The following is a 26,690-nucleotide window of genomic DNA, read 5'->3' as shown; positions in this document are numbered from 1 at the left end:
TGTTATACACTTCTTCTTCTTCTTTCTGGCATTACGTCCCCACTGGGAGAGAGCCTGCTGTTCTTATGAGTTCTTCCACAGTTATTCACTGAGAGCTTACTATGCCAATGACCATTTTTGCATGCGTATATCGTGTGGCAGGTACGAAGATACTCTATGCCCAGGGAAGTCGAGAAAATTTCCAACCCGAAAAGATCCTTGACCGGTGGTATTCGAACCCACGACCCTCAGCTTGGTCTTGCTGAATAGCTGCGCGTTTACCGCTACGGCTATCTGAGCCCCTTATTTTTATACACATAAAGTTTGAATTATGTGGCAAATTAAGCAAATAATGCGCCTTACAAGCTGGCGAACTTGCATGCAAGTTGGCTGAAATAGTCAAATTTTGCATTTTCATCAGCAAATATCTCGAAAACTAGACGTGCTATGATATTTCTGAAAACGGCAATGGATTCAGCAACCCTTAATTAAGTGAATAACAGTATTTTGGTGCTGGAGACAAAAACGTGTTCCGCAGTGTTATGTTTGACCCATTTCCATCCCCGACGATGGGATAGAATTAAGTACACCCGATTCTGTTTTTGCACGGGGGATGCGTACCGTGCAAAAAAAGTTTTCAGTTCAAAATTTCAAAAACCGTGCAAAAAAAAGTAACACCATTTCTCGACGTTTCATGCAAAAATAACGTTTTGTCGGAAAAAAATGTATGGAAACTTTTTTTGCACGGCCGTGTAAAAAAAATCCGTGCAAAAACAGAATCGGGTGTACAGTGACTGGTTGGCTTCACACAATTTGGACCCCAAGAAAAACAATAATATATTTGTAATCTATGGGCCATTTTCCAACAAATTTCCACGTTTAACCCGTATAGGCCTGAGTGAAAGAAAAACAACTAAAGCTCTCACCGTTCAGCGAATACGAAACGGATTTTAATCATTTTCTGTCAGTATACTTGCACACATATTTAGTTACGAAAAGAGGCTAGAGGATCTGGGGAATGTTCTTGTGGCCGGAGTTATTTTGGTGGATCACTGGGTCAGGTCAGGTGAAAAGGATGCTGTGCGTTTGTGCCCCTTGAGGTAGGCAAATTTCAAGTCACAGATGATTTCCGGAATTGGCTATAATGTGGCCACTATATTAATGAATTTTAAGAAAATCGCATCAGTGTACACTTTTTGAGGAACGATTGATTTGGATAACCATGTTTCCTACATTTGAGTGATCCTACAAATGTCCATTTTCAGATCCAGGGACACATCAAATTGATGATAAAGTGGCCAATTTGTGTCTTAAAATCGGTGTCAAGCTTATGGGAACGCGTTTTAGTGAACTATTATGTTTGATTGCTACTTTTCGAGAACTGAAACGGTCTAGTATCCAACAAATCTATAGTCGGTTCATCCGGGTACTAGGACCGAGTGGCCACATCCGGTACATTCTAAACAGTCCCAAACTATTCATTTATAATGTAGAATATCAGATCTGAATGATTTATGCAAATTTCATTTGCATTCATTGCAATTCATTGCAAATAAATAAAGATAACTTGGCATGTCCCGAAAAAAAGCCGTTTTTTACCCGACTTGACCCAGTAACCCACTGGAATAACTCCGGCCACAGAATTATTACCGAATTCCTCTGGCCACTTCTAGACACTAGACATGTGGGCCAGTATACTGACGAGCAATCATTTGAACCCGTTAAGAATTTGCTGACCGGTGAGGGTTTTAGTATCTTTGCTTTCACTCAGGCCTATACGGGTTAAATCAGAAGACAAAATCATTTTGCATGTCGTTTAGATAGTTGGGACTGAAATTAATTTGACTTAATCAGTTCGTTGCAACATGTTACGCACATAAATTGAAAGCATCCGACATTCATTGAATGTAGAAAAAAACCTTTTTCCAAGTTTCGGGGCCAAAAGCATCAAATTCAAATCAAATATCGATTTGCTATTGTTTATCGGTGGATCAAACCATGCACAAGCATATTAAACAAACAGTATCTTAGGCTTTGTCTCCAATTAAATGTCATCAAGTGGCTCGGTAGCGTAGTTGGTAAAGCACTCGTGTAGCATACAAGAGTAGTGGGTTCGAATCCCTCCTGAGCACGTGGATATTGTTCATTATTTCACTCATAATTTATTCATCTTTACCACGCGTAATAAGTCTTTACAATTGAATTATGTTTGACGTATCACCATGTGAGCATTTTATCTCATGAAGGAAGTTTTTCTCTTCATTTTTGCATGTTCATTGGCTTGGTTAGTCTGCGGAAACAATAAACTAAAACAACAACTCTAAACCGCTACCTCAGATGGCCCAACATACGACCATTAACGTACATGCTTTTTTTTCGCTTATGCGATATTCATTTTTGAACGGGTATCCATTCCTATTACAGCTATCTTTCTCTATTCCATAAAAGATTCATGTGATATTGTTCTGGACATTTTATACCTCCTTCCCCTAAACATTACATAACTTCAATTTACCCATTTTACGCTAAATCAAGTCATTCTTTCAATTAATTGATTGCCAGAAAATAGCGCTCTTCCTAATTGCGCAATGATATCGTTTAAACAGTGATTGCCTCTGACTGTGATCGTGGCAGCTGCCAGCAAAACATGTTTGTTTACATCGATCTTGCCGCGGCCGCGAATGCAAAGTTTCCCACAAAGCGTGAAAGCTCAAACGCGGTAGCGATGACTCGCGCAAAAAAAAACTAATCGCTGACCATTTTGTTTTGAACATTTGTTACACTCATCTGCTGCAGCAGCAGTCCAGCATAAGATAGTTGCTCCACCGATTTTCCTCCTCTTCTTGGCATTACGTCCTCACTGGGACTGAGCCTGCTTCTCAGCTAGTGTTCTTATGAGCACTTCCACAGCTATTAACTGAGAGCTTTCTTTGCCTAAGTTGCCATTTTCGCATTCGTATATCGTGTGGCAGGCACGATGATATTCTATACCTAGAGAAGTCAAGGAAATTTGCATTATGAAAAGATCTTGGACCGACCGGGAATTGAACCCATCACAGCTTTGCGTTGCAAACGCGAACGTCACCACTACGCTTCGGAAGGCCCCAACGAATTTGTATCCGCCTTCCAAAAAGCGACTCATCAATGCGCTTCGTCATGCTACTTGTAGTGCCTCTGCCAGTAACCTACTCGACTAGTATCGGCGCGATTTGGTGGTAATTGGAAAATAAATAACTTCGCAGTTAGTTTCTCGTAGTAGCTCACAGCTCACGTTGTCGGATGACAACTCGGGTTTTAATTGTTGCAAAGATCGATCGAAGCGAAAGGAAAAAATCCCTCAACTGTGGAAATTAGATACGAAGGGTGTGGATTTTCCTCCCCGATTAATCACGGCTCGGTGGTTAACCTTTGTGTACCCAACGTCTGTTTTTCGAAGATATCCAAATCTGCAATCAGCTATGCTTTTCAACATGTTTTTCCAGCGATTTTTGAGCAGTGCATGATAAACCCCATCTAAACAAGCTCTCCCTTTGGGGCTCTCGTTCGCTGCTGCTATTTATCAAACTTGTCAAAACTTGCGAAACATTGCCGATCATGGACCGATGCAGATGGGATATTTTCCTACGCTTGCATTGATCGTGCTACCAAATCAAATGAGAACGAATTCTGCAGCGCCTAGCGCTAGATATGTTCTGGGGGTCCAAAAAAAAAAAAAATAAAAATCGCTTTTTTAGAATATTTTCAAAATTTGAAGTTTTTGATGGCCAAAAATTTTCTACAAAATGATGTAACTAGTCAAAATATACAACTTTGTGAAAATGAGTAGGGTTTTAAAACCCAAATAGGAAAATAAAATGCAAATTTTTATTTAAAAAATGACATTTTTTTTTAAATGACATTTTTCATGATTCTTTGACGTGAATAGCAACTCTGCCAGTGTGTCTCGAATGGGATAAACATGCAGCCACATTATATCCTGGAAAACTTTATTAATCAAATGCATCTATATCATTCATGGCAACTAAATTCTTATTCGAGTTAAATTAAAAAAAAACATTTCTGATTTCAAACTCTTTGCTTACAGACTTAGATATTTCAAAAATTGCTTTATCCATGGTACTATTTAGATTTCTCACTATTTCATTCATCCCGGTTTTTAACGCGTCGTTTATCTGAGCAGCAATTTGCTCCCGAACGCCACTGAACGAATCAGAGATCGAAGTCGGGAGGATTGTATGACATTTGCCAGAAAACCATTTGCCAGAATCAATTCGCCAGAATGATTTTTGCCAGAAAACCATTCCCCAGAATGTACCATTCGCCAGAAAGCTATTCCCCAGAATGGACCATTTGCCAGAAAACCATTCCCCAGAATATTTTTTTTTGCAATTCATTCTCAACCTTAATATCAATTTATCGACAAATTTATGGAAAATTTAAGGCTACAGAATTTTCTGAGTTTATGGCGGAATTGACGTAAAATTACTATTTTTGCTATATAGCAGACCAAAAAAAGAGAGATAAGATATTTGGCACGAATTAGTATAGTCGAATGGATATGTTACTGAATAGTGTATCATTGCGAAACGTCACAAAACAACTAGGGTAAAAGCACCGGTTTTGACTAGCCTAAGAGAAAATGTCAATAAAAATTAAATGGGAAGCCGTATTTATACTACATATATGTCAAATGCAAGCTTTCAATCCATATTATGTGTGTAAAATATCAAAACTGTGCTAAAACCATTTTTTCGCTTTGAAAATCCCGTTGGTCAATATAGGCCAACGGAACCAGTTTCAGCCAGAGATTTAACTTCGGTTCCTAAATTGGCCAATTGCATTGATTTCTCATGAGAGTGGCCAAATTAGGTGTGTGGGAGTTAAAATTTTAAGGAAAATGAATTGTTTTTCTTATGTTTTGAATCAATTTGGACGAGTAAATGAATGTAGCTCTATCTTAAGAATGTGATCTACTGAACCTCAAAGATCTCATGCTGATTGGCTATGTAAAACGGTGTATTATCCACTATGGCTACAACTGGCGTATGGCCAAAACGGGTGCTTCTACCCTATAAATAACAGCCTTTCATTGAAAGAAGGGAAAATTATATTTGAAATATGATCAGTTTAGAGCTAATAATTATTTTAATAGTATAACCCTAATGGCTCAGCCCAACGTTCTTGCGATCAATTTTTTTATACATTATTCAATCCTTGAAAAGAACGTTAACGTTTAACAGTCCGTCATCGTAATCATCGTCATCATAGAAACTTCAAAAACAGCTTTTCTATTCAAAACTTAAAATTATTCGATGAAAATGTGTTCACTGTGTTTTGGTAGGAAAATAAAGTACCTTAAACACATTTTCTTGGTTTTGAACGAAAAAGCAGTATTTACCCTGATTGTTAGTTTTAGCTATCTGATACCGTAGATATTTAAAAACTACTTGGAAGAGTGCCACGTGGCCAATATTTACAGTGTAAACCGAAAAACTCACAGATATTTTTTTTTCTTATTCAGTCATTTGCTATACGGAACAAGTCGGTTATGAGGATTTATGTTTTTGGAATCACCCGAGTCATTGAAGATTACAAATTAGATGAACTTTATGGTTAACATTGCATAGTAAACTCACTTTCAGTATTGCTTTTTTATTAAGGGACAGGTGTAGACTATCTATCCACCGATTTTTTGCATTTTGCATGCTACCAGTCTTTCTTAGATTTATTTTTTCATCAGTAGTTATTAAAAATTGATTTGAAAATATATTGTTTAAATAACTTCCATTGTTTCTGTTAGCAGCAGGCAGCAAAACACCTTACCAGTATAATTATTAAGAACAGCCAATGATCTAAAGAAGGGCAAATCTCCTATGAAGCATATAAGTCCTTGTATTAGTTAACCCTAAAGAACAGCTTAATATTCAAAGAAGGGAAAATCATTGATAGATTATTGAGAATACAGTGCTAATAAAATAGGCTGGAAGATGATCACTAGAGTGGTTCAAAAAATCGTTTTTGCTCCACACCACTCATTTGATTCTAGATCAAATTCTGAGTGTCCTCCCAAATTTTGAGCTCATTTGGATGAAAACTGAGACTGCACAAGCTCTTCAAAGTTTATATGAATTACTATGGGAAAAGCAAGCAATTCATTCAATCGGTCATAGTGTTTGCCCATGTGCTCTTGAGGATTAGAGCTACGTTGATACTGTGAGATACATTCATCTGCTACAACTTTGCCGAAGACCGTTTTCAAATCGGATGCCCCAGTAATTAGTTATTGATTTTTGAATAAGTTGTAAAACTTTGGCTATAATTATAGGGCTGTTCTGCAGGCATCATTAAAAAATGCAGTAAAACATAGTAGTCATGATTTGTGCGCGCCAGGTGCAGCAATGTTGCCTGTTCAGAAGTAAAATGAGCACTGCTTAAGAATTTGTGACTGTATTTAAATCAATAACTAATTACTGAAACTTCCGATTTGAAAATGGTCTTCGGCAAAGTTGTAGCAGATAAATGTATCTCACAGTATCAATGTAGCTCTAATCCCCAAGAGCACATGGGCAAACATTATGACGGATTGAATGAATTGGTTGCTTCTCCCATAGTAATTCCCATATTAACTTTAAATGGCTTGTGCAGTCTCAGTTTTTATCCGAATGAGTTCAAATTTTGGGAGGACACTCAAAATTTGATCTAGAATCGAATGAGCGGTGTGGAGCAAAAACGATTTTTTGAACCACTCTAATGATCACCGTAACATTAAAAAAAAGTTTTTTCTTAGAAACCCTAAGAAGACGGAAGTCTTCTACCTTCTTCTTTTTATATGAAGTAATGTCTCAACTGGCCTGCATTCCCAACTTATTGTTATTACAAGCACTTCCACAGTTATTAACTGAGAGTTTTCATTGCCAATTGACCATTTATGCATGTGTATATTATATTTCCGATACGAAGATACTCTATGCCCTGGGAAATCGAACTAAATTGCAATTCGTAAAAACTGGTGGAATTTGGATCCACGTCCCTCATCTAGGTCTTGCTGAATAGTTTCATGTTTACCCCTACAGCTATCTAAGTTTATAATACCGAAATAAGCCAGCCGCCCTAAGTCTATAATACCAAAATAGGTTTAAAACATTTTTTCAAATAAGAATTTAAACATCTTACGAAACTATTATTTTACGTATAATTAAGTAAATCATAAAAATTCGAAGGATTTCACACGCCTGAGCATTGCTTTATAAAAAAGAAGTGATGAGGTAATATATTTTTCTGGGAAATGGTCTTTCTGGGGAATGACTTTCTGGGGAATGGTCCATTCTGGCAAATGGTTTTCTGGCAAGTAGTCCATTCTGGCGAATTGATTCTGGCAAACGACTTTCTGGCAAATGGTTTTCTGGCAAATGTCATACAACCCACTGACAAGCTTAGCAACAGCTTACCTCCAGGTTTCTGGTACCATAACACTGCCCCATGGGAAAAAAAAACGAGCCACCATCTTCGGTTCCCACTGGAAAGTGGTTCCCCAAGACAGTTCAATGCCAGTAAACAAATACCGTTTTGATTCATATTACGGACAGCTTCAAATTACGGACACTCTACTTTGTATGGGAAACATTTCACACGAAATGTTTCAATTTTCGCCGTTCAAAAGTTCTCAATTTCGAGGCGCTTTTTAGTAAGCTTTTTCCATAAATATCTTTGAAAATTTATAATGTCCAACTACCTCGGATATCTATTTAGTGGTTTGACGATTTCAATTGATGATTTGAATGTTCCAATTATGATTATCATGAGCTGTCCGGAATTCGATTCAAAGTGTCCGGAATAAGAGGCAGAAGTTGGGAAGCGTCCGAAATAAGAATCATGCATAGGCCACACATTTTGATTTATTTAAAATTATTCAAGTTGCCGAAGCGTATTTTTTACCCACCATTTGTAAGATAAGGGCTTCCTACGCTCGATAACGCTAAGGTATCATACATAATGATTTATTTTGTATGTTCTATGCTGGGTTATACTTCACTGAGTCCTTAAGTGACCGTAATATGAATCAAAACGGTAGTCGTTTCGGGACGAACAATCTAAAATGACAAAACGCAATTTAGGGGGAAAATGTGTTTAATACTGCTTCAAGCTGTTTTAAACAGACTTACAGTTGCAAAAGCAGTTTGATACAATGGAAAATTATTATAGATATGATTTGGCCAAAGTGAGTAATTACTCTAGAGTTTGATGCTCACTTAAAAAACATGGCTACTTAGCAGTGGGCTACTTTCGTCAGTGGTGTGCACATGTAAAGGTACACACTCAAACCACAGTACATGTGATCGGTATTTCAAAAACTAATACTGGGGCCCCACACTGCTTGCACTCAGTCATTTCGCTAAGCACTTATACACTACCACCAAACGAAACTTGCATGCAACACTTAACACAGATGGAACAATACAGTATACAAAAAAGTTCCCAGCCTCCAGCAATTGCTGGGGCAAGATTAAATGCAAAATTTAACGAGGACAAGCGTTAGAGACAATTTGCCTCATACTTATCGTGTTTCAAAATACAATTTTGCTCGCGATGGAAATCGTTGTTCCGTAGCAAGTCCACTATTTCACACGTAATTTAATTTGTTTATCACTGCACTGCAGAAACAAACTACAATGTTCGCCATTACTATCAAAGATATTTTGTTAATTAATTTAATTTAACAAGAGTTAAAAAGTTTAATTGGTTTGATTAAACAAGATCCAGTCGAGAAAATGTTCTCAGCGATTTCTACGCAGATCTATCTGCATTTTTTAATTCACAGAAAACATAAATGCTCTTTACTTTTCTAGTTGCCTCCGGCATTCTTTCACTCTAAGATAATCAAAAAAAGATTAACATTTCTAGCGAAATATGTTCAACTATTCTCTCAAAAACCATTCCGCGATCATTTTCAAAATTTCCCGAGTAACTTGTGTAGTGATTTCTTTAGAGCATCTATTGTTTCCCCTGAGAAGTCGTCCTAGGATTCTTCCGAAAAGTTCAACAGAGATTCATCCAAGTATTTCCAGAGACCTTTTTTCTTTAAACAGCACTAGCGATTTGTAAAAGATTTTTTTTCCACAGAATAACTTAAAGATTTGGCAATTCAAACTTGAACTTTCAAACAATTTCTTCAAAAAATCCTAGAGATATTCTTTCAGGATCTAGAATCCCATTAATTCTGGAATGAATCCATAAATAACCTTTAGAAATCTATCCACTCTCCATTTTAGATTGAAAACTACTGCAGTAATACCTCAATATTTGTTTGAGGATTTTACTCTACGAATCACTATACAATTTATATCAAATTTATAGAATAGCACTCACAAAAGAAGTTTAGGAATTTCTTCCATTTTTTTGGATAATTTTGACGATATTCAAAAAAAAAAACTTTAAATTGCTTTCTGTACAAAAATTCTTGTAGTTGTTTCTTCGTATTTGCATCGTAAATGCATCGGTAATCTTAGCAATTGTTTTGCATGAGCTCTGAAGTTTCATGATACTATGGCGAACAGATTGATATAAAAACCAATGTTTTCGAGCTTGTAGAAATTCCAAACAAATATTGTTTTGGAGGTACCATTGTAAATCATTGTGGGAGAACTGTAGAATTTTAACGTGAACATATTGTCGATATTTTTAAGAACATTGCCATACAAGTCGAATAGTGAAAGTCGTAACGTAATATTTTACTGAATTTAAATCTTGAAGGAATTTTTTGGATAATCTTGAAAAATTATTGTTAAGTTCCTGATGGACTTCAAGAAATCAAGAACAATACGTATGAGAGATCTGTAATTTTTCTAAAGTCCTAGAATTTACTTTTATTCTTAAGATTTTTTAATGTGTTGCGAAGTTCCTCAAGAAAACGTCATGCAAAGGAAGGAGATATAACGCCATCGGCACCCATCGTTAGAATTCCAATTTTATGTCACTGATCGCTAGTTTTCGATTAAACTTAAGGGTGGTCCTTTCTGTTTTCTCAAATTGGTTGACCCCTCGTACGCCAGCTAGCTGAACAGTTTGCGTAAAAGCCCATTTTTTGATAAATCTTGGGTATTTCTTCACGGGATATGTCTCATATTTCGCTTGGAACACATAGCAAACTTAAAGGCATCGTATAGAGGAAGGATATAGCTTTCATTTAAACTTGAAAAAATTTTGGCGGCCGTTTCGAATTTGGCCGCCATCTTGAATTTTGTTAGAAAAATCAATTTTTCACCATTAGCGCACCGCTAGTTTTGAATTCTGAGATCACCATCAGAAAGCTGAGGAAAAATTGCGTAAGATAGGCTACAAAAACTAGGTGAGCAAAGGTATTTTCCATATGATATTAACGATTTTCTAAATCATGTTCTACTATTTTGACGTATATGGCGAGTGCAATCAATGCAAACATGATTTTTTGTAGAACAAAGAAACAAGTTTTCAATCGTTGGTGTTTTATTTAAGACAGATGAAGAATAGAAGTATTAATTTGAGTGAAAAAACCTGGCGGCCATCTTGGATTTTGACGCCATCTTGGTTTTAAGTAGTAGAATGAGTTTTCACCTTGTTAGCACTCAACATGTTGAATTTCAATGCTACCGTTACACTTATTCTTTTTTTCTTCACGTTACGTCCCTACTGGAACAAAGCCAGCCCTTCTGCTTAACTAGTTTTGTAAACAAATTATCAAATAGGATGTTTTTAACGCTTATTTGCTACCTGAATGATTCTTCTGCATATCTTCGAGTTGTAAAATAGCATTATTTCTTTCATTTATTTGGTCTAGAACCATTGATACAAATAAACAATCAGTTGAACAGCTGAGATAAGATAAGAAAGATAGAATGTGATTGATTTTTTTAACGGAGGCCTTATAATTCAACATGATGAGCACTGAGATGGTAAAAAATCATGCAACTGCTAAATACCAAGATGGCGTCAAAAACCAAGATTGCCGCCAGTTTTTCTAACCTCGAAATTATACACCTGCCTTTCGGCATTATATCCACATTAGAACAAAACCTGCTTCTCATCATTCAATTTCGCTATTTTTCACATGCATGTTGGGCGGTACTAAAAACGATACTTTATGACTTAGAAAATCAAGGATGTCTTTTGCTTCAAAATTTAAGACTTTCATAATAAATAAATGCACCTTTGTCAATGTTTTACGTTAGAACTACAGATATTACCACAAGGCTTACTAATGTCCCGACACGCAATCTATAAACTTCATACAATGAACAACAAGGCATAGGGTAAAAAAAATGTTTGCTTAATACAGTCAATGTTTTTTGACGGTTTTTATTTATTGAATTTATTTATTCATTATTTCTGAATTCAAAGAAGTGTCGAAGAATTATTCTGTTGTCAGAAATCGCATTAAAAAAGAAAATTCCTGTTTAATAACCTGGATTTATAGCTAATAAAGCTGAGTATCAGGCTCGGTTCCAGTAGGGACGTAACGCCAGTAAAATGAAGAATAATAAAAAGAAGAGTATACGTAAACTTTTTTTATTGATAGCCTCTAAATTCGACATGATATGGTGGAAAATTAATTCTTCTACCTAAAATCAAGAAGGCGTCAAAATCCAAGTTGGCCGCCAGATTTTTTCACTAAAGATAATCTTCTTATTCTTTACTCGACTCGTATAAAACACCAAAGGTTGAAAACTTGTTTCTTTGTTGTACAAAAACTGATGTTTGTATTGATTGCACTCGCCATATACGTCGAAATCGTATAACATGATTTAGAAAATCGTTCATTTGATAGGGTAAATACCATTGCTCACCTAGTTTCTGTAGCCTATCTTACGCAATTTTTCCTCAGCTTTCTGATGGTGATCTTAGAATTCGAAACTAGTGGTGCGCTAATGGTGAAAAATCGATTTTTCTAACAAAAATTAAGATGGCGTGCCAAATTTAAAATGGCCGCCAAAATTTTTTCAAGTTTAAATGAAAGCTATATCCTTTCTCTATACGATGCCACTAAGTTTGCTATGTGTTCCAAGCGAAATATGAGACATATCCCGTGAAGAAATACCCAAGATTTATCTAAAAATGGACTTTTTCGCAAACTGTTCAGCTAGCTGGCGTACGAGGGGTCCACCAATTTGAGAAAACAGAAAGGACCACCCTTAAGTTTTATCGAAAACTAGCGATCAGTGACATAAAATTGGAATTCTAACGATGGGTGCCGATGGCGGCCTGGTTTCAGCGAGAATTGCTCTAATATGGATTTTGTCAATAATTATTAAAAAAATTCTTTTGAAATGTTTTAAGGAAGATCCTTACAAATTTCTTAATGAATATCTCAATAAATCACTTCGCCCATTTATTTTGTTAAATGTTTCTTTTCAAGTTCCTTGACCGCTATGGTAATTTTGGAAGCAAAAGTAATCCTGGTTTTCTTTTAATAAATTTTCTCCGAAAATTCGAAGAAAAGCGATATAAAACGCTTTTCGTAGATAATTCTTATATAATCTGGGGATTGTAGTAAAATTTCCATAACTTTTCCATAACATTTAAAAATTTTCTGGCGCCATTTGTGATGTTATTTGGAAATATTTGTGAAGGACTTTAATGAACTTAGCGAAAGAACTTGTAATACGTTTTAGGAAAACTATATGGAAGAATTCATAGAGAAATTTGTAGAAGAATTTCCAACCAGAAATCTCAGTATAAGATTTACAGTATCAATTATTTTTTGGAGGAATAACGAGGAAAAATATTGAACATTTGAAAGGTAAGGTTTTTTTTAGTTGAAAGTTGGAACTCGATTCATGATGAAAGTATGAACATAACACAATATTATATGACTTATTTTCCTAAGGCAGCGTCCATTTATTACGTAACGCTAAAACTGGAAATTTTCGACCCCCCCCCCCCTTCGCTTTTTGTATGAAAAATTTAATATTTTTGTATGAGCCGATACACTTGAGCTTACTCCCCCCTCCCCCTTGCACCCCTGTTCCTACACCAATGTCAATAAAAGCAAGTTTTAACACGCTACAGGAAAAAGTTCACGATTTCGGCCATTCGTCCCACTGGGCCATGGATTTATATGACTTCAAACACAAAACTTTAAAAAATATTTTTTTCCACTATAGGATAATTCAAATTGTACCACTTTCATTTGTTTTACAAAATCCTCTTACCAAATCAAATTGTTAGTTTGTTGGTTAAAACAAGTATTTTGTCGAGAATAATAATAATAACAAATTAAAGTGGATAACCACCGTCATCCCCAAATATTTTATCAAATTGAATAATTTTTGTCAACTAAATATTTCATACGTATGAATTCAGACTTTGATTGGTGAAAAATTTTTTGAATTGGGTCCCAAAATGTTTAATGAATTCTTGTTTATATTTAATTATACGAAAGAGCATGTTATTGCAACTACTTTAGCAAGTTTTCCAGCTCAAATAACGGCTATAACATTTTTATTCTTCAATTTTAAAAATGGTTCCAAGTATGAACCTTGACACTTGTGATCTTGTTTGACATTCACTTTTTCGACAAAAATGCCACAGGGCATATAGTTTCAACACTGTGGTTGTTCCTATCTGACATTTCGGAAGGGACACGGAAAACAAAATATACCCAACATTTGAGTTTAAACCAAGAGGTGTGACAAAATCTCAAAAATCATAAAAAAATGTTTTTTGTACTTAAACCAATGAAAATCATTTAAAAATTTGGTAAACATGTGTTTCTGCCCTAAACTTAGGCGTTTGGTACTAAAATTAAGACAGGGCTTTAGGACCCTATTGAAAAAAAAATCTGGTAGATACAAATATGATAAACTTAGTAAGTATCGGCGACTTTATGACATTCTTTTAATCTTAAACATTTTTCTTCTACAACGGATTATGCACTGAATAAAACTGTAACTCATATGTGCATGATAAAGTTACAAGTTCATGTGAGGTCATTCTAATGTGCGTGTTTGGTTGGTTAATGTATATAACTTTGTGTGGTAAAATTGTACAACTCTGAAATTTTTAATAAATGTGATGCTTCATTCATTTTTCAGTAATTGATTCTAACGTAGCTTTACTGTTAAAACTCAGCCTATCTTGTGGGCTTGGAATCGAAACCTTCTTGAAATTTTAACTTTTTGCCAAGGATTCTTTTAGTAAGTGTTCTTGGATTTACTCAGGCTCCAAATGCTTATGGCTTGTAATAATTTATTGACCATTTAACTTTGATGTTTGTAAAATATCTGAGGTTTTTTCAAAAGTTGAGAGGAATTTCTATGACAAACAATCTTTCGAGAATTTCACAAAGATGTTTAGAAAAATCTTTGGAACAGCTTCAGAAAGCATATATGGATGATTAAACTGAAATGCATTAATAAAGTTCTCCATAGGATCTATTGAACACTTCATTAAAGTTTTCCTAGAGCACACTTGTCCTACCCACGGTTTTGAACGTGGTCTCGTCTCTGGATAATTTCAAGAGAAATTTGGAATTGGCCACTTTTGCCGATATATTCGGTACATGTCCGGCGTAACCAAGTCAATTGTGAACAGTCGTTGATGTTTGTAGTCACTATTTCCACTCATTATTTGAGGAATCATGAAGTTTAAGTTTTCGTACGAATGATTTCAATAACATCGCTTCCCTGCGAGCTCTCCTAGAAGATATGTGCGCAAATAAACGGATTATCGTATCAACAGAGTTTATAGATACCTAATTCTATGTTAGGTTAGCCAGTTCCATAATGTGTCACATATTCTTGCTTTTAATATTGTTTGTGCCACTATAGAAACACTGTTGGTATGTATTGTAGAACTTTTTTCTAATTTCTGTGCCTATAATAGCACTAGTTTCACGGCGTATAGGCAAAACACAATTCAAAATCATATTTTTGCAAAACACTCATATATTTTTTCTGGATTAAAAGTTTTCGATTGATGTTAAAATGATCCCAATTCTGCCTTTATATTGTTTGATAAAAATTTGTATCTCTTAGTAGTGCTACTATTGATACAATAGGTCTACTTTAGGAGCAAGAAAGCCCAAATTTTCATTGCAACTAATTATTTCGACCATCGCTTGAACAAAATCGAGCTTTGAATCAATGGTTCTTTGAAAATTAGTTCTTGACCTTTATGTCAAAAAGTATTTTGCAGCGGTTTATAGAAAATCAAACGTAAAAAGCCACTAGTACGATCATATGGGAGACTGTCTACTAAGGGCACACCGTTCCAACTTTTAAAATGTTTTAAATTTTTCAACTGTTGATCAAATATTTGGAAATCCTATAAACCAGACGATGGGTACGCAAAGGTTAAAACAACCGACTAATCCCGAATGCGTAGCAGCGCCGAACAATACGCTGCGACAAAGCGGGAATCTCGTCATCGTCATCACCGAGTTGCAAAACCGGTTCGTTCGTCGAAACGCACATCGCATCGCCCGCTTGACTACCACTTCGAACCACTTGTGTCGAGTCGAGACGCTTAGCAATTATAATTTAAATACCGACCAAATCGACTCGTGGGAATTGTGCACTTGAATCGTTCGCCATTTAACATCACACTTTACACCTCATATCTGATATAGGAGAAACATTTCTAATTCGCCATAAAATCCTACATCGTAAAAAAAGAAACATTGCGTGCATCATAGATCAAATAATGTGTCTCTAGTAAATTCAGGGTTGCTGAATCTGATTCCACCTCAGAAATTTTCTCAGTTTTGAGCTACAGGTGGCCAAAGTTGTATAAAACACTGGTTGAATCGATTTTTTTTTTTTTCAACATGCTTGCAGCCTCCACACAAAATGGTTTGTTTAAAATACAATAGTTTTCTAAATCATCAAATAATAACTTTTGATCATCGAAAGCCTTACATACTTTGATGATAAGTATTCTTGAACACATAAATTTTGAATTCTGTAACATATTAAACTAATAAATCGCCTTACTAACTGGTTATCTTGCATGTATACAAACTTTTTGTGCTATGATTTTTTTTTTCGAAAATGGCAATGGATTTAGCAACCCTCAATAAGGTAAATATGAAGTGATTGTTTGGTGCAATAATACCGTTGATTTATTTCCAAACCCCCTCTTTCTTTACACGAGTGAACTTATTGCTAAAACACCACCCATCAGCAGCGTGACGAGCGACCCGGCCGCCACCCTCCCCCCGGCCCCCGTCAGCACATTTCCGTGCACCACGCGCCACTTGCCACGCAGCAGTGCCTCCTCGTCCATCACGTTGCACAACGGACCCTCGCAGGTGCTGAACTCTTCCAGCGTGACACGATCGCTCTCGCCGAAGGTTATCTCGAAAAATTCGAAGTACGCCTCGCGGAGGGCGCTCTCGTTCTTGCCACATCCGGCCAACCGGTGGTAGCGAGTTTCCCCTCCCAGCTGGCCCTCAATGCGGATCGAGCTTTTCATACAGGTGGTTACATCCGGGTCCTCGCAGTACTGCATCTCCTCCAAGTTTTGGCAATCGGACCAACTTCGGTACTTGGCTACGCAACTCCAGCATCGCATGCTGCTGTTGTTGTTGTTGTTATTGCTGTTTCCTTCGGTTTCTGCTCCAGCGAAGCTGCCGCCTTGCATTGTGTTTTGGCTGGTCGTTGTCTCTAAAATTGAACAAGCAAAAGTTGACATGAGACACTACTATTCGGGTGAAGGTAACGGTCTTGGCCTGTTTGTTTGGGGATTAGACTGGTTCGCGTAATGAAATATGTGGCAAGATGTGTTCGGTTTCTCAAAATACAGTGACTCTAATTCATGTTCATGTTCATTTGGCCGAAAAATGACACTTATGGGAAACTATAAATGCATTTCAGAAACAAGATGTGAAGCTCATATCGCGACAATAATCACTTAGGCAGGGATGACATTCTCCTAGAAATCTGGCAGCCGCACTCTGACGGTTCCATTCTTAACGTATGGCTTTGAATACGTTAAGAATGGAACCGTCAGAGTGCGGCTGCCAGATTTCTAGGAGAATGTCATCCCTGCCTAAGTGATTATTACTAACGGTCAATTCTTAATCATGATTGGGTAGCGTCAATGATTTTCCTAACTTTATCAATTGAATTAATATCCTATTTTTAAAATAACCTTCTTTTTCCGTGAAAATAAATGGAGTTATTATGTCAACAATCACTATCACAGTATTACCCAGAAGAAAAACTTTAGGAAACAGTGCTCAATAGCGTTACAATGGTTGAGAGCACATATCTCAGCCATCAGACAAATAAATATTAGTTTTATTGCACCGTTGAAAACATTTAAGACCAGTATTGAAGGGAAAAATAACGCGATGGGAGGGCACAATCCATTAGCCCATTAGATTAAAAACCAGTTGGTATTGCACTGACACATTTGAAAAAGTATCAGCATAATATCTGCATGTCAAGGCATATAATAATACTTTCTGGATGAATATGAACTATGAGGACTGAGTTTTTTTTTTTTCAATTTGAAATTGCGAACTGCAATGTCAACATGGCTGCCAAAAGTAATGACGGGCTACTTAGCCTTAAACATTCACTTTAATAATAACCAAGGGCAGTAAAACGCTGAGGTTGATCAGAATACATTTAACAACAAAGAACTAAATTAACTAGAACTACTACTAAACAGCCTAATTTTGTTAACAATTGACGAAAATTGATATTTAAGACTCTAATTTTACGTAACAGACTGGAGTTATCAGAATAGCACTTAAATGACAAATTATTCAAAATCATTTCGGCTAGACAGTATTAGTAATGACACTACTACACTACTATTTCAAACAAATTCTGATGGAGCTGCTGATTTTCACAATGCTTCCTTTTCAAGGGAATATAAGTATTTTGCAAAAACTACCATGTCACAATACGAATAAAAAAAAAACAGTGTTCATGTGGGCACATTAGCCTAGTCCGTCTGAGTATTGGTCCTGGTGGAGGGGAAGCTTGGCAAAAGCCAGACCGAGGGTTCAGCCTTGACAAGTTAAGCTGTCAGGCAACTCCAACTGAAAACCATACAAAAAAATCATGCATCGATCAAGAATTGCCACTGAAACGTTAGAAATACGAAATCGATCTTTTTTTTATCATTTTCACTAGAAACAAGGACGATTTTACAAATGTGGGAGCCCCGAAGCCAGAGTCCAGTGAAAGCCTTTTTCATAGATTTTAAAAGGTTATTTGTTAGTAATTGGATGTAAGGTTCTTATTACCCCAGAAATTAGTTTTCATTTGCTTATGACAAGCATATATTGGAATAAGTATGTAGGGATGAAAATCCTATAGTTACTAGATGCTATTGAATAATAAAATTTTCAACCTTACAAGCTAAATTATTGCTGTTTGTATTTGAGATGCAAATGTTGAGTAAACGTCCTCCAAAGGACACCTAGCAACGATTACATAAATCAACGCCACCCTAGCAAGAAAAATCTATCTTTTACATCGCATTTCTTGTGAAAAATCTTACCGCGTTTGGTGTTTCCGCATTTGATATTTGCATTTCAAACGCACACAGCAATATAAGTTAAGGATGGCACACAAATTTTTTGATGCATATTGTTTCTAAGTAATTGTAGATCTTTTTGAATATCGTTGACTCAAAATGAATATGAAGGGGAAGGATAATCATCGGGGCTCATTTTTAATTGGAACATATAGTTACACGTTCAAATCACGTTTCTTGCTACTTCTAGCACTGTTTTGTTTTGATTATGCGTTCTGTTTCACAGCGTTACATTTTACTTTATTCCGTTCCATTAGCGATATAACGTTTGAACCATTTTTAATCTGAACGATGCACAAACTAGCTGGGTACAAATTAAAAAGTGTTCGGATTGAATGTGGTCAAATAAACGAGGGTACCCGGTATGTTATTCTTCGAAAAAAATCGGTAATCAGAATTTCAAAATTGAGTATTTTTTAAGCAAATACTGAAAATGAAAACAAGCAAATTCAGCCATTCCATGAAAAACCGATCTAGTGGGTCTCCGAATTCCGTGCAAATTTGCTATTTTGTTCCTTATCCGAAATAAGGATACACGTGTTTTTGGATTTCTTGATTAGGGTGACCATTTCCGAAATAGGGTAACCAGAAAAATCGCGATTTTGCAAAATTTTTATTTTTAAAAAATTTATAACTTTTGAACCGTTTGACCGATTTTTGATCTTTTTGGACGAAATGATGGCTAAAAATTTTGACTTTTCAGGAAAAATATAAAATTTCACAAAAACTGCGTTTTTTACATGAAGAAACTCAATAGTTTCCTTTTTTTCGTGTTTTGAAGGCCTCGGGATCAAAGTGGCTATTGCTGCTCTCATTTTTTCTTAAGTTCAGAAAATTTTACGTAAACTGTCAAATTTTCAGCGATTTATGTTTTTTAGTTTTTGAGATATATTTTTTTGAAAATTAAAAATCAGTCATTTTTCATCGGCACAAACTGTAGATCTCAGCGCATTAGATTTGTAATGTTTAAAAAAAAATCATAACTTTTGAACAGCTCAACCGATTTCCAATCTTTTTTTATGGAATGAAAGCTTAAGGTCTCAACTTTTCAGAAAAAATAGAAAAAAAAATAGAAAACTTTGAAAAAAAAAAATTTTATATTAAAAATATTAGAAATTTTTATATTTTTTTACGTTTAAACATATTTTTATCAAATTTTTCAATTTTGTCTAAATATTTGAAATTTTAAGCTTTCATTCCATACAAAAAGATTGGAAATCGGTTAAGCTGTTCAAAAGTTATAATTTTTTTTAAACATTACAAATCTAATGCGCTGAGACCTACAGTGTGTGCCGATAAAAAATAACTAATTTTTTATTTTCAAAAAAATATATCTCAAAAACTAAAAAACATACATCGCTGATACGTAAAATTTTCTGAACTTTCAAGAAAAAATGAGAACAGCGATAGCCCCTTTGGTCCCGAGGCCTTCAAAACACGAAAAAACGGAAACTGTTGAGTTTTTTCATGTAAAAACCACAGTTTTTGTGAAATTTTATATTTTTCATGAAAAGTCAAAATTTTTAGCCTTCATTTCGTCCAAAAAGATTGAAAATCGGTCGAACGGTTCAAAAGTTATAATTGTTTTAAAAATAAAAATTTTGCAAAATCGCGATTTTTCTGGTCACCCTATTTCGGAAATGGTCAACCTAATCAAAAAATCCAAAAATACGTGTATCCTTATTTCGGATAAGGAACAAAATAGCAAATTTTCACGGAATTCGGAGACCCACTAGATCGGTTTTTCATGGAATGGCTGTATTAGAAGGTTTAGAAGTTTTTCAAAGAAACAAAAAAAATGCCCTAAAAACCTCATATGTTTTTATTAGATATGTTTGTCTTACGTTTTTGAAAGTGTAAGTGTTAAGTTCTTGTTTTCAATTCAACCTAAGAATTGGTTTTTCAGTGCTAATTATTACTTTACATATGGAAATTTTTAATTTTTAAGTGCTTTATATAATTTTGTAATGCTTGTTCAAACAATTTTATTGGTAGTTTGAAAGCTTTCATAGGAATATCGAGTGATTTTTTTTATTTCTAATTTCCAATTTATCAGTGTTTAATTGTATGGAATATTAACCGATAGGAAATATATGTGATAAGTACTTATTTTGACTTTTTTCATCGCCTAAAGTTTTCTCACTATTGCTTACCAAAATGACATTTTTTTTTTCAACGGTATTAAATTATAATCTCCGTGTGAATGTATAACGGATTTTCCAACATTGTGCCATCTTTTTCACACAGTTTACAGAAAATTGAGATAGAACGTGATTTTTATAATTTACATAGCGTAACTCAAGGATTAAATTATGTATCTCAAGTAGATTTGAGGTTGCTGAATCTGATGCCGTTTTCAGAAATGTTCATGTACGTCACAATTTTGGGCTACTGGTTGCCAAAGTTTTATAAACACTGGTTTCATTGATGTTTACATGAAATTTAAAATATGATTTATATTTTTTAGTGATCTAATCCACTAATAAGCGGTTTCTTCACCATCGCTTAGGCCTTAAACCTGGTTTAATCGTATGGGTAAGCGTGGTTTACGGCTTAAGCAAAGGTGAAGAAATCGGCCCTAAGTATGCAAAATATAACTTAAACTTTGAATTTTGATTAAATCGACGTTTCCAACGTACTTGCAATATCCATACAAAATTCTTTGTTTCTCTTATATGGCAAAATAGAATACATATCCGAACCATCAAAAAATAACTCTTGAGCATTGAGAGTATGTATTATGAACTTTGTTGAAAAGTATTGTTTTACGCATGAAGTTTGAATTCTGTGGCAAATCAAGCATTGCCATACAAGCTGGTAAACTTGCATGCAAGTTGGCTGAAATAGTCAAATTTTGCAGCAAATAGCTGAAAAATAGACGTGCTATGGTCTTATGGAAAACGGCAATGTATTTAGCAACCCTTTATTGAGTAAATATGGTACAGTGACACCTCCATGAGTCGATGTTCCATGACTCGATATCGACTCATGGAACCATACTAGAAACAAAATTTCATGGTTACTATGATGGTCCCTAGAAACAGCTTTCCAAAGGATTTTTATTCCATGACTCGATATTTCCATGAGTCGATGGTCCCTTCAATATCGACTCATGGAGGTTTCACTGTAGTAGCACCGGTTTTGGCCATACGCCAGTTGTAGCCATAGTGGAATATACACCGTTTTACATAGCCAATCAGCATGAAACCTTTTGTGTTCATGCATTTACTTGTCCAAATTGATTCAAAACATAAGAAAAACAATTAATTTTCCTTATAATTTCAACTCCCATACACCTAATTTGGCCAGGGCACTCCTAATTTGGCCACTCTCATGAGAAATCAATGCAATTGGCCAATTTAGGAACTGAAGTTAAATCTCTGGCTGAAACTGGTTCCGTTGGCCTATATTGACCAACGGGATTTTCAAAGCGAAAAAATGGTTTTGGCTCAGTTTTGATATTTTACACATATAATATGGATCGGAAGCTTGCATTTGACATATTTGTTGTATAAATACGGCTTTCCATTCAGTTTTTATTGACATTTTCTCTTAGGCTGGCCAAAACCGGTGCTTTTACCCTAGTGATATTTTGATGCTTGAGACAAAAATGTGTTCCTTAGTGTTATCTTATTGGTTACTTTTAATCATGTTTAATCTCAAAGCTACAAATTCAATCAAAAGCTTTACAAATAAACAAATAATTAATTGCACTGCGTAATCAAGTCAAAGAACATGCCAAAATGTAGAGAAAACTTCCTCTACGAAATAATGTAGGATTCAAAAAACGTCGAAAATAATTGAATTGTGAAGCAATTGTGAAGTCCACGACACTGGTTGTATAATATGCTTGCCCATAATCCAATCAATCGATTGACAACGGAAAACTGAATAAATTCTACGCTTTTACTTCAGAAACTTGAAAAAAAAAAATTTTGTTTACATTTGAAAAAAATCTGACGACTTCAATTTCTGTGTGTAATGTGTTGTAACGGCGTGGATGCGATTTGAGTTGGTCTTTCGATTTAAACTGGAAAATTTGCATGAAAATAGCCCAGGGGGTCCAACATATATTCGTTACCCTACATTGTCAATAAAATTAGATTTCATTATCCGAACAAGTTGCTATTCTAGCCTTAATAGAAGTATACATTTTCAAGAAATTGCAAACATTTGAAATCCAATAAAAATAGGCGTGTCGCCTTATATTCGAGCTCAAAAAAAAGGTATTTATTATCGATATTGTCTAATAACTTTTCCTGCACTGCTACTGCAATAATGCCTAACTGACATGAGCGATTTCCCTTCATCGATTCTTTCTTTCGCTAATAACTACGCTAAATTAAATAAATCTGTAATATTTCCTGTAAATTAACCAAGATATAATGATTCTTCATCATGTTTTCTGCAATAACGCAAAGAGAGCCACGATGAAGAGAAATCGATGAATGCAGATAAGCCCTAATATAAAAAAAAAACAATGCAGAATTATCGAATCGGAGCCGTTCAAACAAGGCTAGTAGCCATGTTTTTTTAAGTGGGCATCACTCAAGAGTAATTTCTCACTTTGGCCAAATCGTATCAATGATCATTTTTTATTTTGTCAAACTATTTTCGAGGCTAACCATAAAAAACGTTTTCGCTCAGAATCAAATAAATTAAGCGTTTGCAACGGTATGTCTATTTAAAACAGCATAAAGTAGTCTTACACATATTTTCCCTACAAAATTAGTGTCACCATTGCAGATTGTTTGTCCCGAAACAACTATTTGTTTACTCACATTGAACTGTCTTGAGGAACCATTTCCCAGTAGGAATCAAAGATGGTGGCTCGTTTTTTTCCCATAGGGTAGTATTGTGGTGCCAGAAGCCTGCGTTCAAAAAATCAGACAAAAAGTGACCTTGAAAAAGTATGAACCGATTATTTTCCCCTATTCTCCTTCGTTCGTTACTCGGGTTTATTATAACGATTGACACGTGCCTTCCTTTGCGCGCCACGGCACACATGTACCTAAACACAGTTTGCTGCACTTCCGAACTCTGAGCATACACTGCCAAACAACAAAGTTGCCCCGCCCACCGGCATACAAGCAGATGAAAGATAGAGAGAAAAATGCCCACTTGAGTGGCAAAGCACATTTTGCTTCTTCCTTTTGGTTCGGGTAGGGGAAATCGGCCTAGTGTATTGTGAATTTCTGGAGAAGAATGTACGAAGAATGGAGAGCGAAAGATGCGGCGCATGACGTGCAACAGGGAATGAACAGCTCTGTTTTCCGTTCGCTCTCTTGCGAGAAACTGAACCCTTCAAAAGATCCGGTTCACTGAAATGAGTGATTCGGATCGAATCCGTTCACTAAAATGAGCCGTTTTTCTCATCTCTAATCGATGAAAATGAGATGAAGCAAAGCGCCATAGCTTAGTGCTGTCACTCTGGAGTAGACCTATTCATATTTTCAAAAATGTCGGGAAATCAACCAGTCAACCAATATTTAGATTTTTTAATGTTAAAATGAACTTCTGGTCAAAATTTCAATCAATTTGGAGAAAAATTAGGTGTGCTTCAAATCAATTATGTATTTTTGGGCTAATTTCAAGCTATAAAAAATCATAACTACCGAAAGGAACACCAAATTTATTGGAAATACCTCTACACAGTGGTTGATTCAACTCTACGAACTTTTGTCGAATACGATTTTACGATTGGAGCAAGTTTTATCATAGTTTGGTTGAGGTTTGTGCTTCGAGGTTCTTGAAAATCACTATTTTTAGGAAGTGTTCTCTCTAAAAAACATACCTGTATGAAAATTTCGGATTTTTAAGTTCTATAACATGATGACTACACATATCTATAACTCAATCCCGTTGAAAGTTACAAATCATCTTACGAAAATAAATTGTAAAAAATAGTAAATAAGGAAGCACATATGTGAATCCGCTGTGGGGGAGTAAAGAGCACCATCGTGAGCTTTGAGGAATGTATAACATGAACACGTTAGCACTGCTTTTTCTAAGTCGATGATGATGATTGTTTTCAAATCGTTCTGAATCGTCAATGAAGTGCGATCAAAACAATCATCAATCGGAAAGAAAAAGCAATGCTAACGTGTTCATTTCATTCATTCGTCGGTACATGTGTCATGTAATCAGGCGTTACGAATGTTTACGTAACATAGTCCACGATCCCTTGATTTTTTTTTCATGGTGTAACTTTATTAATTTTAAACATGATTCATTTTCCGAACACTCGAATTTTCACAGCGGTTTTTCAAGAAAATCACTCACAGGATTATAAATATCTCTATGTTTTAAGTCCTCTACGTTAGAAAGTTGTGAAAACATCAATTCTTGATGCAAACGGAATATTCGTAAATAAAAAATCAGCTTGTTCTAAAATACGTAACTGGATGTTCGCATTATCGTGTAGAAAAAGTGCTTCAATCCTGTTTTTCACAATTTGTTGGCTTGCGCTCGTGACAAATGAAATCAATGATGGAGAACGATCATAACCTTCCAGTTGCCGCGCCGTTTGCCAACGTCAGAACCACTACGCTTGTGCTGTGTACGGTAAGCGAGGTTTTTCCACAGGTGTTGTCCAAAGTACAACAGAGCGACAACTGGAGTAATATGTTCTGTAGAGGAAGAATGTATCCAATTCTTTTGTTACTGTAGACATCACAAAAAATACCTCATCAACGAAGACATAAACATTTTTTTTTTTTTTAAAGAAATAAATAACGTAAAAATCCACTTTGGCACATTTTAACATATCATCACCAAACATTCCGAACCGGTCTACCCGGAGGCCTCTTTATCTCCGCCGTCCAAAACCAAAAATCTCACCATCGATATCGAAGCCGTATTCGTCGGTGAACTGTGCCGTGACCAGTGCCGAAAATGACAACAATGCCAAACCGAGGCACCAAAAGCCGGCCCAAAGCCCACAAGCCGAAGCTCCGGCTCCACCACCACTCGACAAACCGGTCCGCCGCATGATGGCTTTTGTAGTGCTGATTCGTTTCTGCTTCGCTGCTTACGATAAGTCCGATCCAATAATCTCCAGGCGTTTAACTACAGCACAGTCTTCCCTCTGGTAGGCTAGGCTTAGTTGAAACTTTAACGATCTCTCTCGCGCGCGCTCACGATCGTGTGGTAAACTAAACGCGACACCGGCTCGAACCTAACTGACTCCGGACGGAGATGGCAAATTCCTCTCGGCTCAGGCAATCCGGCCGGTGCACAGTGGCGCGGAACAGGCGGACAAAACCTCAAGCAGCGGTATCAAAATTTTACATTCAAAATGTTTTTCTTCAAATTTGTATCATTTGAAATTTGGCCGCACAATGGATGATTTCTCGAAGTACTTTTCTCACTTAAATTGATTTATTTCTGCTTATAACCATGTTATTACATTGCAACCGTAATAGCAGCTGGGTTAGTCGTTTCAAAGCTTCACGGAAGCTTTGTACGATTCAATTAATGAAAATTTTATTCTAAAAGCACTTTTCTTTTGAAATTTGTCCATTTATGGTTGCTCTAGTGTTGTTTTTCTATCAAAACTCCGGAAAGCTAGCCATATCATGCACTTGCGAAAGAGTTTATCTGTACACATCTATTTGGACTTACCCGGTGCATCACACATTTAACACGATTAAATTCATTGATTCAGAATTTGAAAATTTAAAAATTTTTGCAATTTTTTCTCCCGACTATGTTGGGTTTTCAACGTAACTGTGCAAAATTCTATCACGACTTATGAGTTCAATCTTCGATAACCTTTGAACATGTGTATTAATAATAACAGCACGTTGTATTTTTCGTATCATTCATTCCGTGAACAAGATTTTGTACATATAACAAAAGTTGTATACACAAATGAGGAATAAAAGTGAGGTAAAATTCTATTTTGGAAACTCAAAATTGATGTTTGCCAGATAACTCTAATTGCGATGAAATTTAGGAAATGTAGGAAAAATGTTGAATTTTCCAAATCAACCCAACTTTTATTCGTCAATACGAAACATTTGTACTTGGCACAATTTCGCGATTTATAAACATTATGAAATATTCGACACAATACACACTCCATAGAGTAGTGTGTGGTCTTTTGATACCATTGCAACTATATGTGCGGTGAGCGACAGAATCGAGATCAATCGTATTCAGTTCTCAATGTGAGAATGCGAATA

At 35.7% G+C, this 26,690-nt stretch overlaps 2 protein-coding genes across 7 annotated transcripts in view; one reads left to right on the top strand and one right to left on the bottom strand.

Annotated features, from left to right (window-relative positions):
• LOC5572215 (high affinity cGMP-specific 3',5'-cyclic phosphodiesterase 9A) overlaps positions 1–26,690 on the top strand; it is a 781,628-nt gene that overhangs the window by 690,854 nt on the left and 64,084 nt on the right. The gene's annotated exons all lie outside the window — the stretch shown is intronic.
• LOC5572220 lies at positions 16,047–25,701 on the bottom strand. Its single transcript, XM_001660238.2, has 2 exons — positions 25,345–25,701; positions 16,047–16,616 (listed from the first exon to the last, which is right to left on the bottom strand). The coding sequence occupies exons 1-2, from the start codon at positions 25,493–25,495 to the stop codon at positions 16,096–16,098; spliced, it is 672 nt and encodes a 223-aa protein (XP_001660288.1). The 5' UTR covers positions 25,496–25,701; the 3' UTR covers positions 16,047–16,095.

The sequence above is a fragment of the Aedes aegypti genome, chromosome 3 (assembly GCF_002204515.2).
Source record: "Aedes aegypti strain LVP_AGWG chromosome 3, AaegL5.0 Primary Assembly, whole genome shotgun sequence".
NCBI classification, from domain to species: Eukaryota; Metazoa; Arthropoda; class Insecta; order Diptera; family Culicidae; genus Aedes; species Aedes aegypti.
This window is presented reverse-complemented; position numbering and strand designations above follow the sequence as displayed.

What these genes read in the sequence shown, in the direction of transcription:
- LOC5572220 (XM_001660238.2), bottom strand. Translation starts at nt 25,495, where the DNA reads ATGCGGCGGACCGGTTTGTCGAGTGGTGGTGGAGCCGGAGCTTCGGCT. An exon ending in ATACGGCTTCGATATCGATG is followed by an intron (nt 16,617 to 25,344) that starts GTGAGATTTTTG and finishes GTTCAATTTTAG; the next exon opens with AGACAACGACCAGCCAAAAC.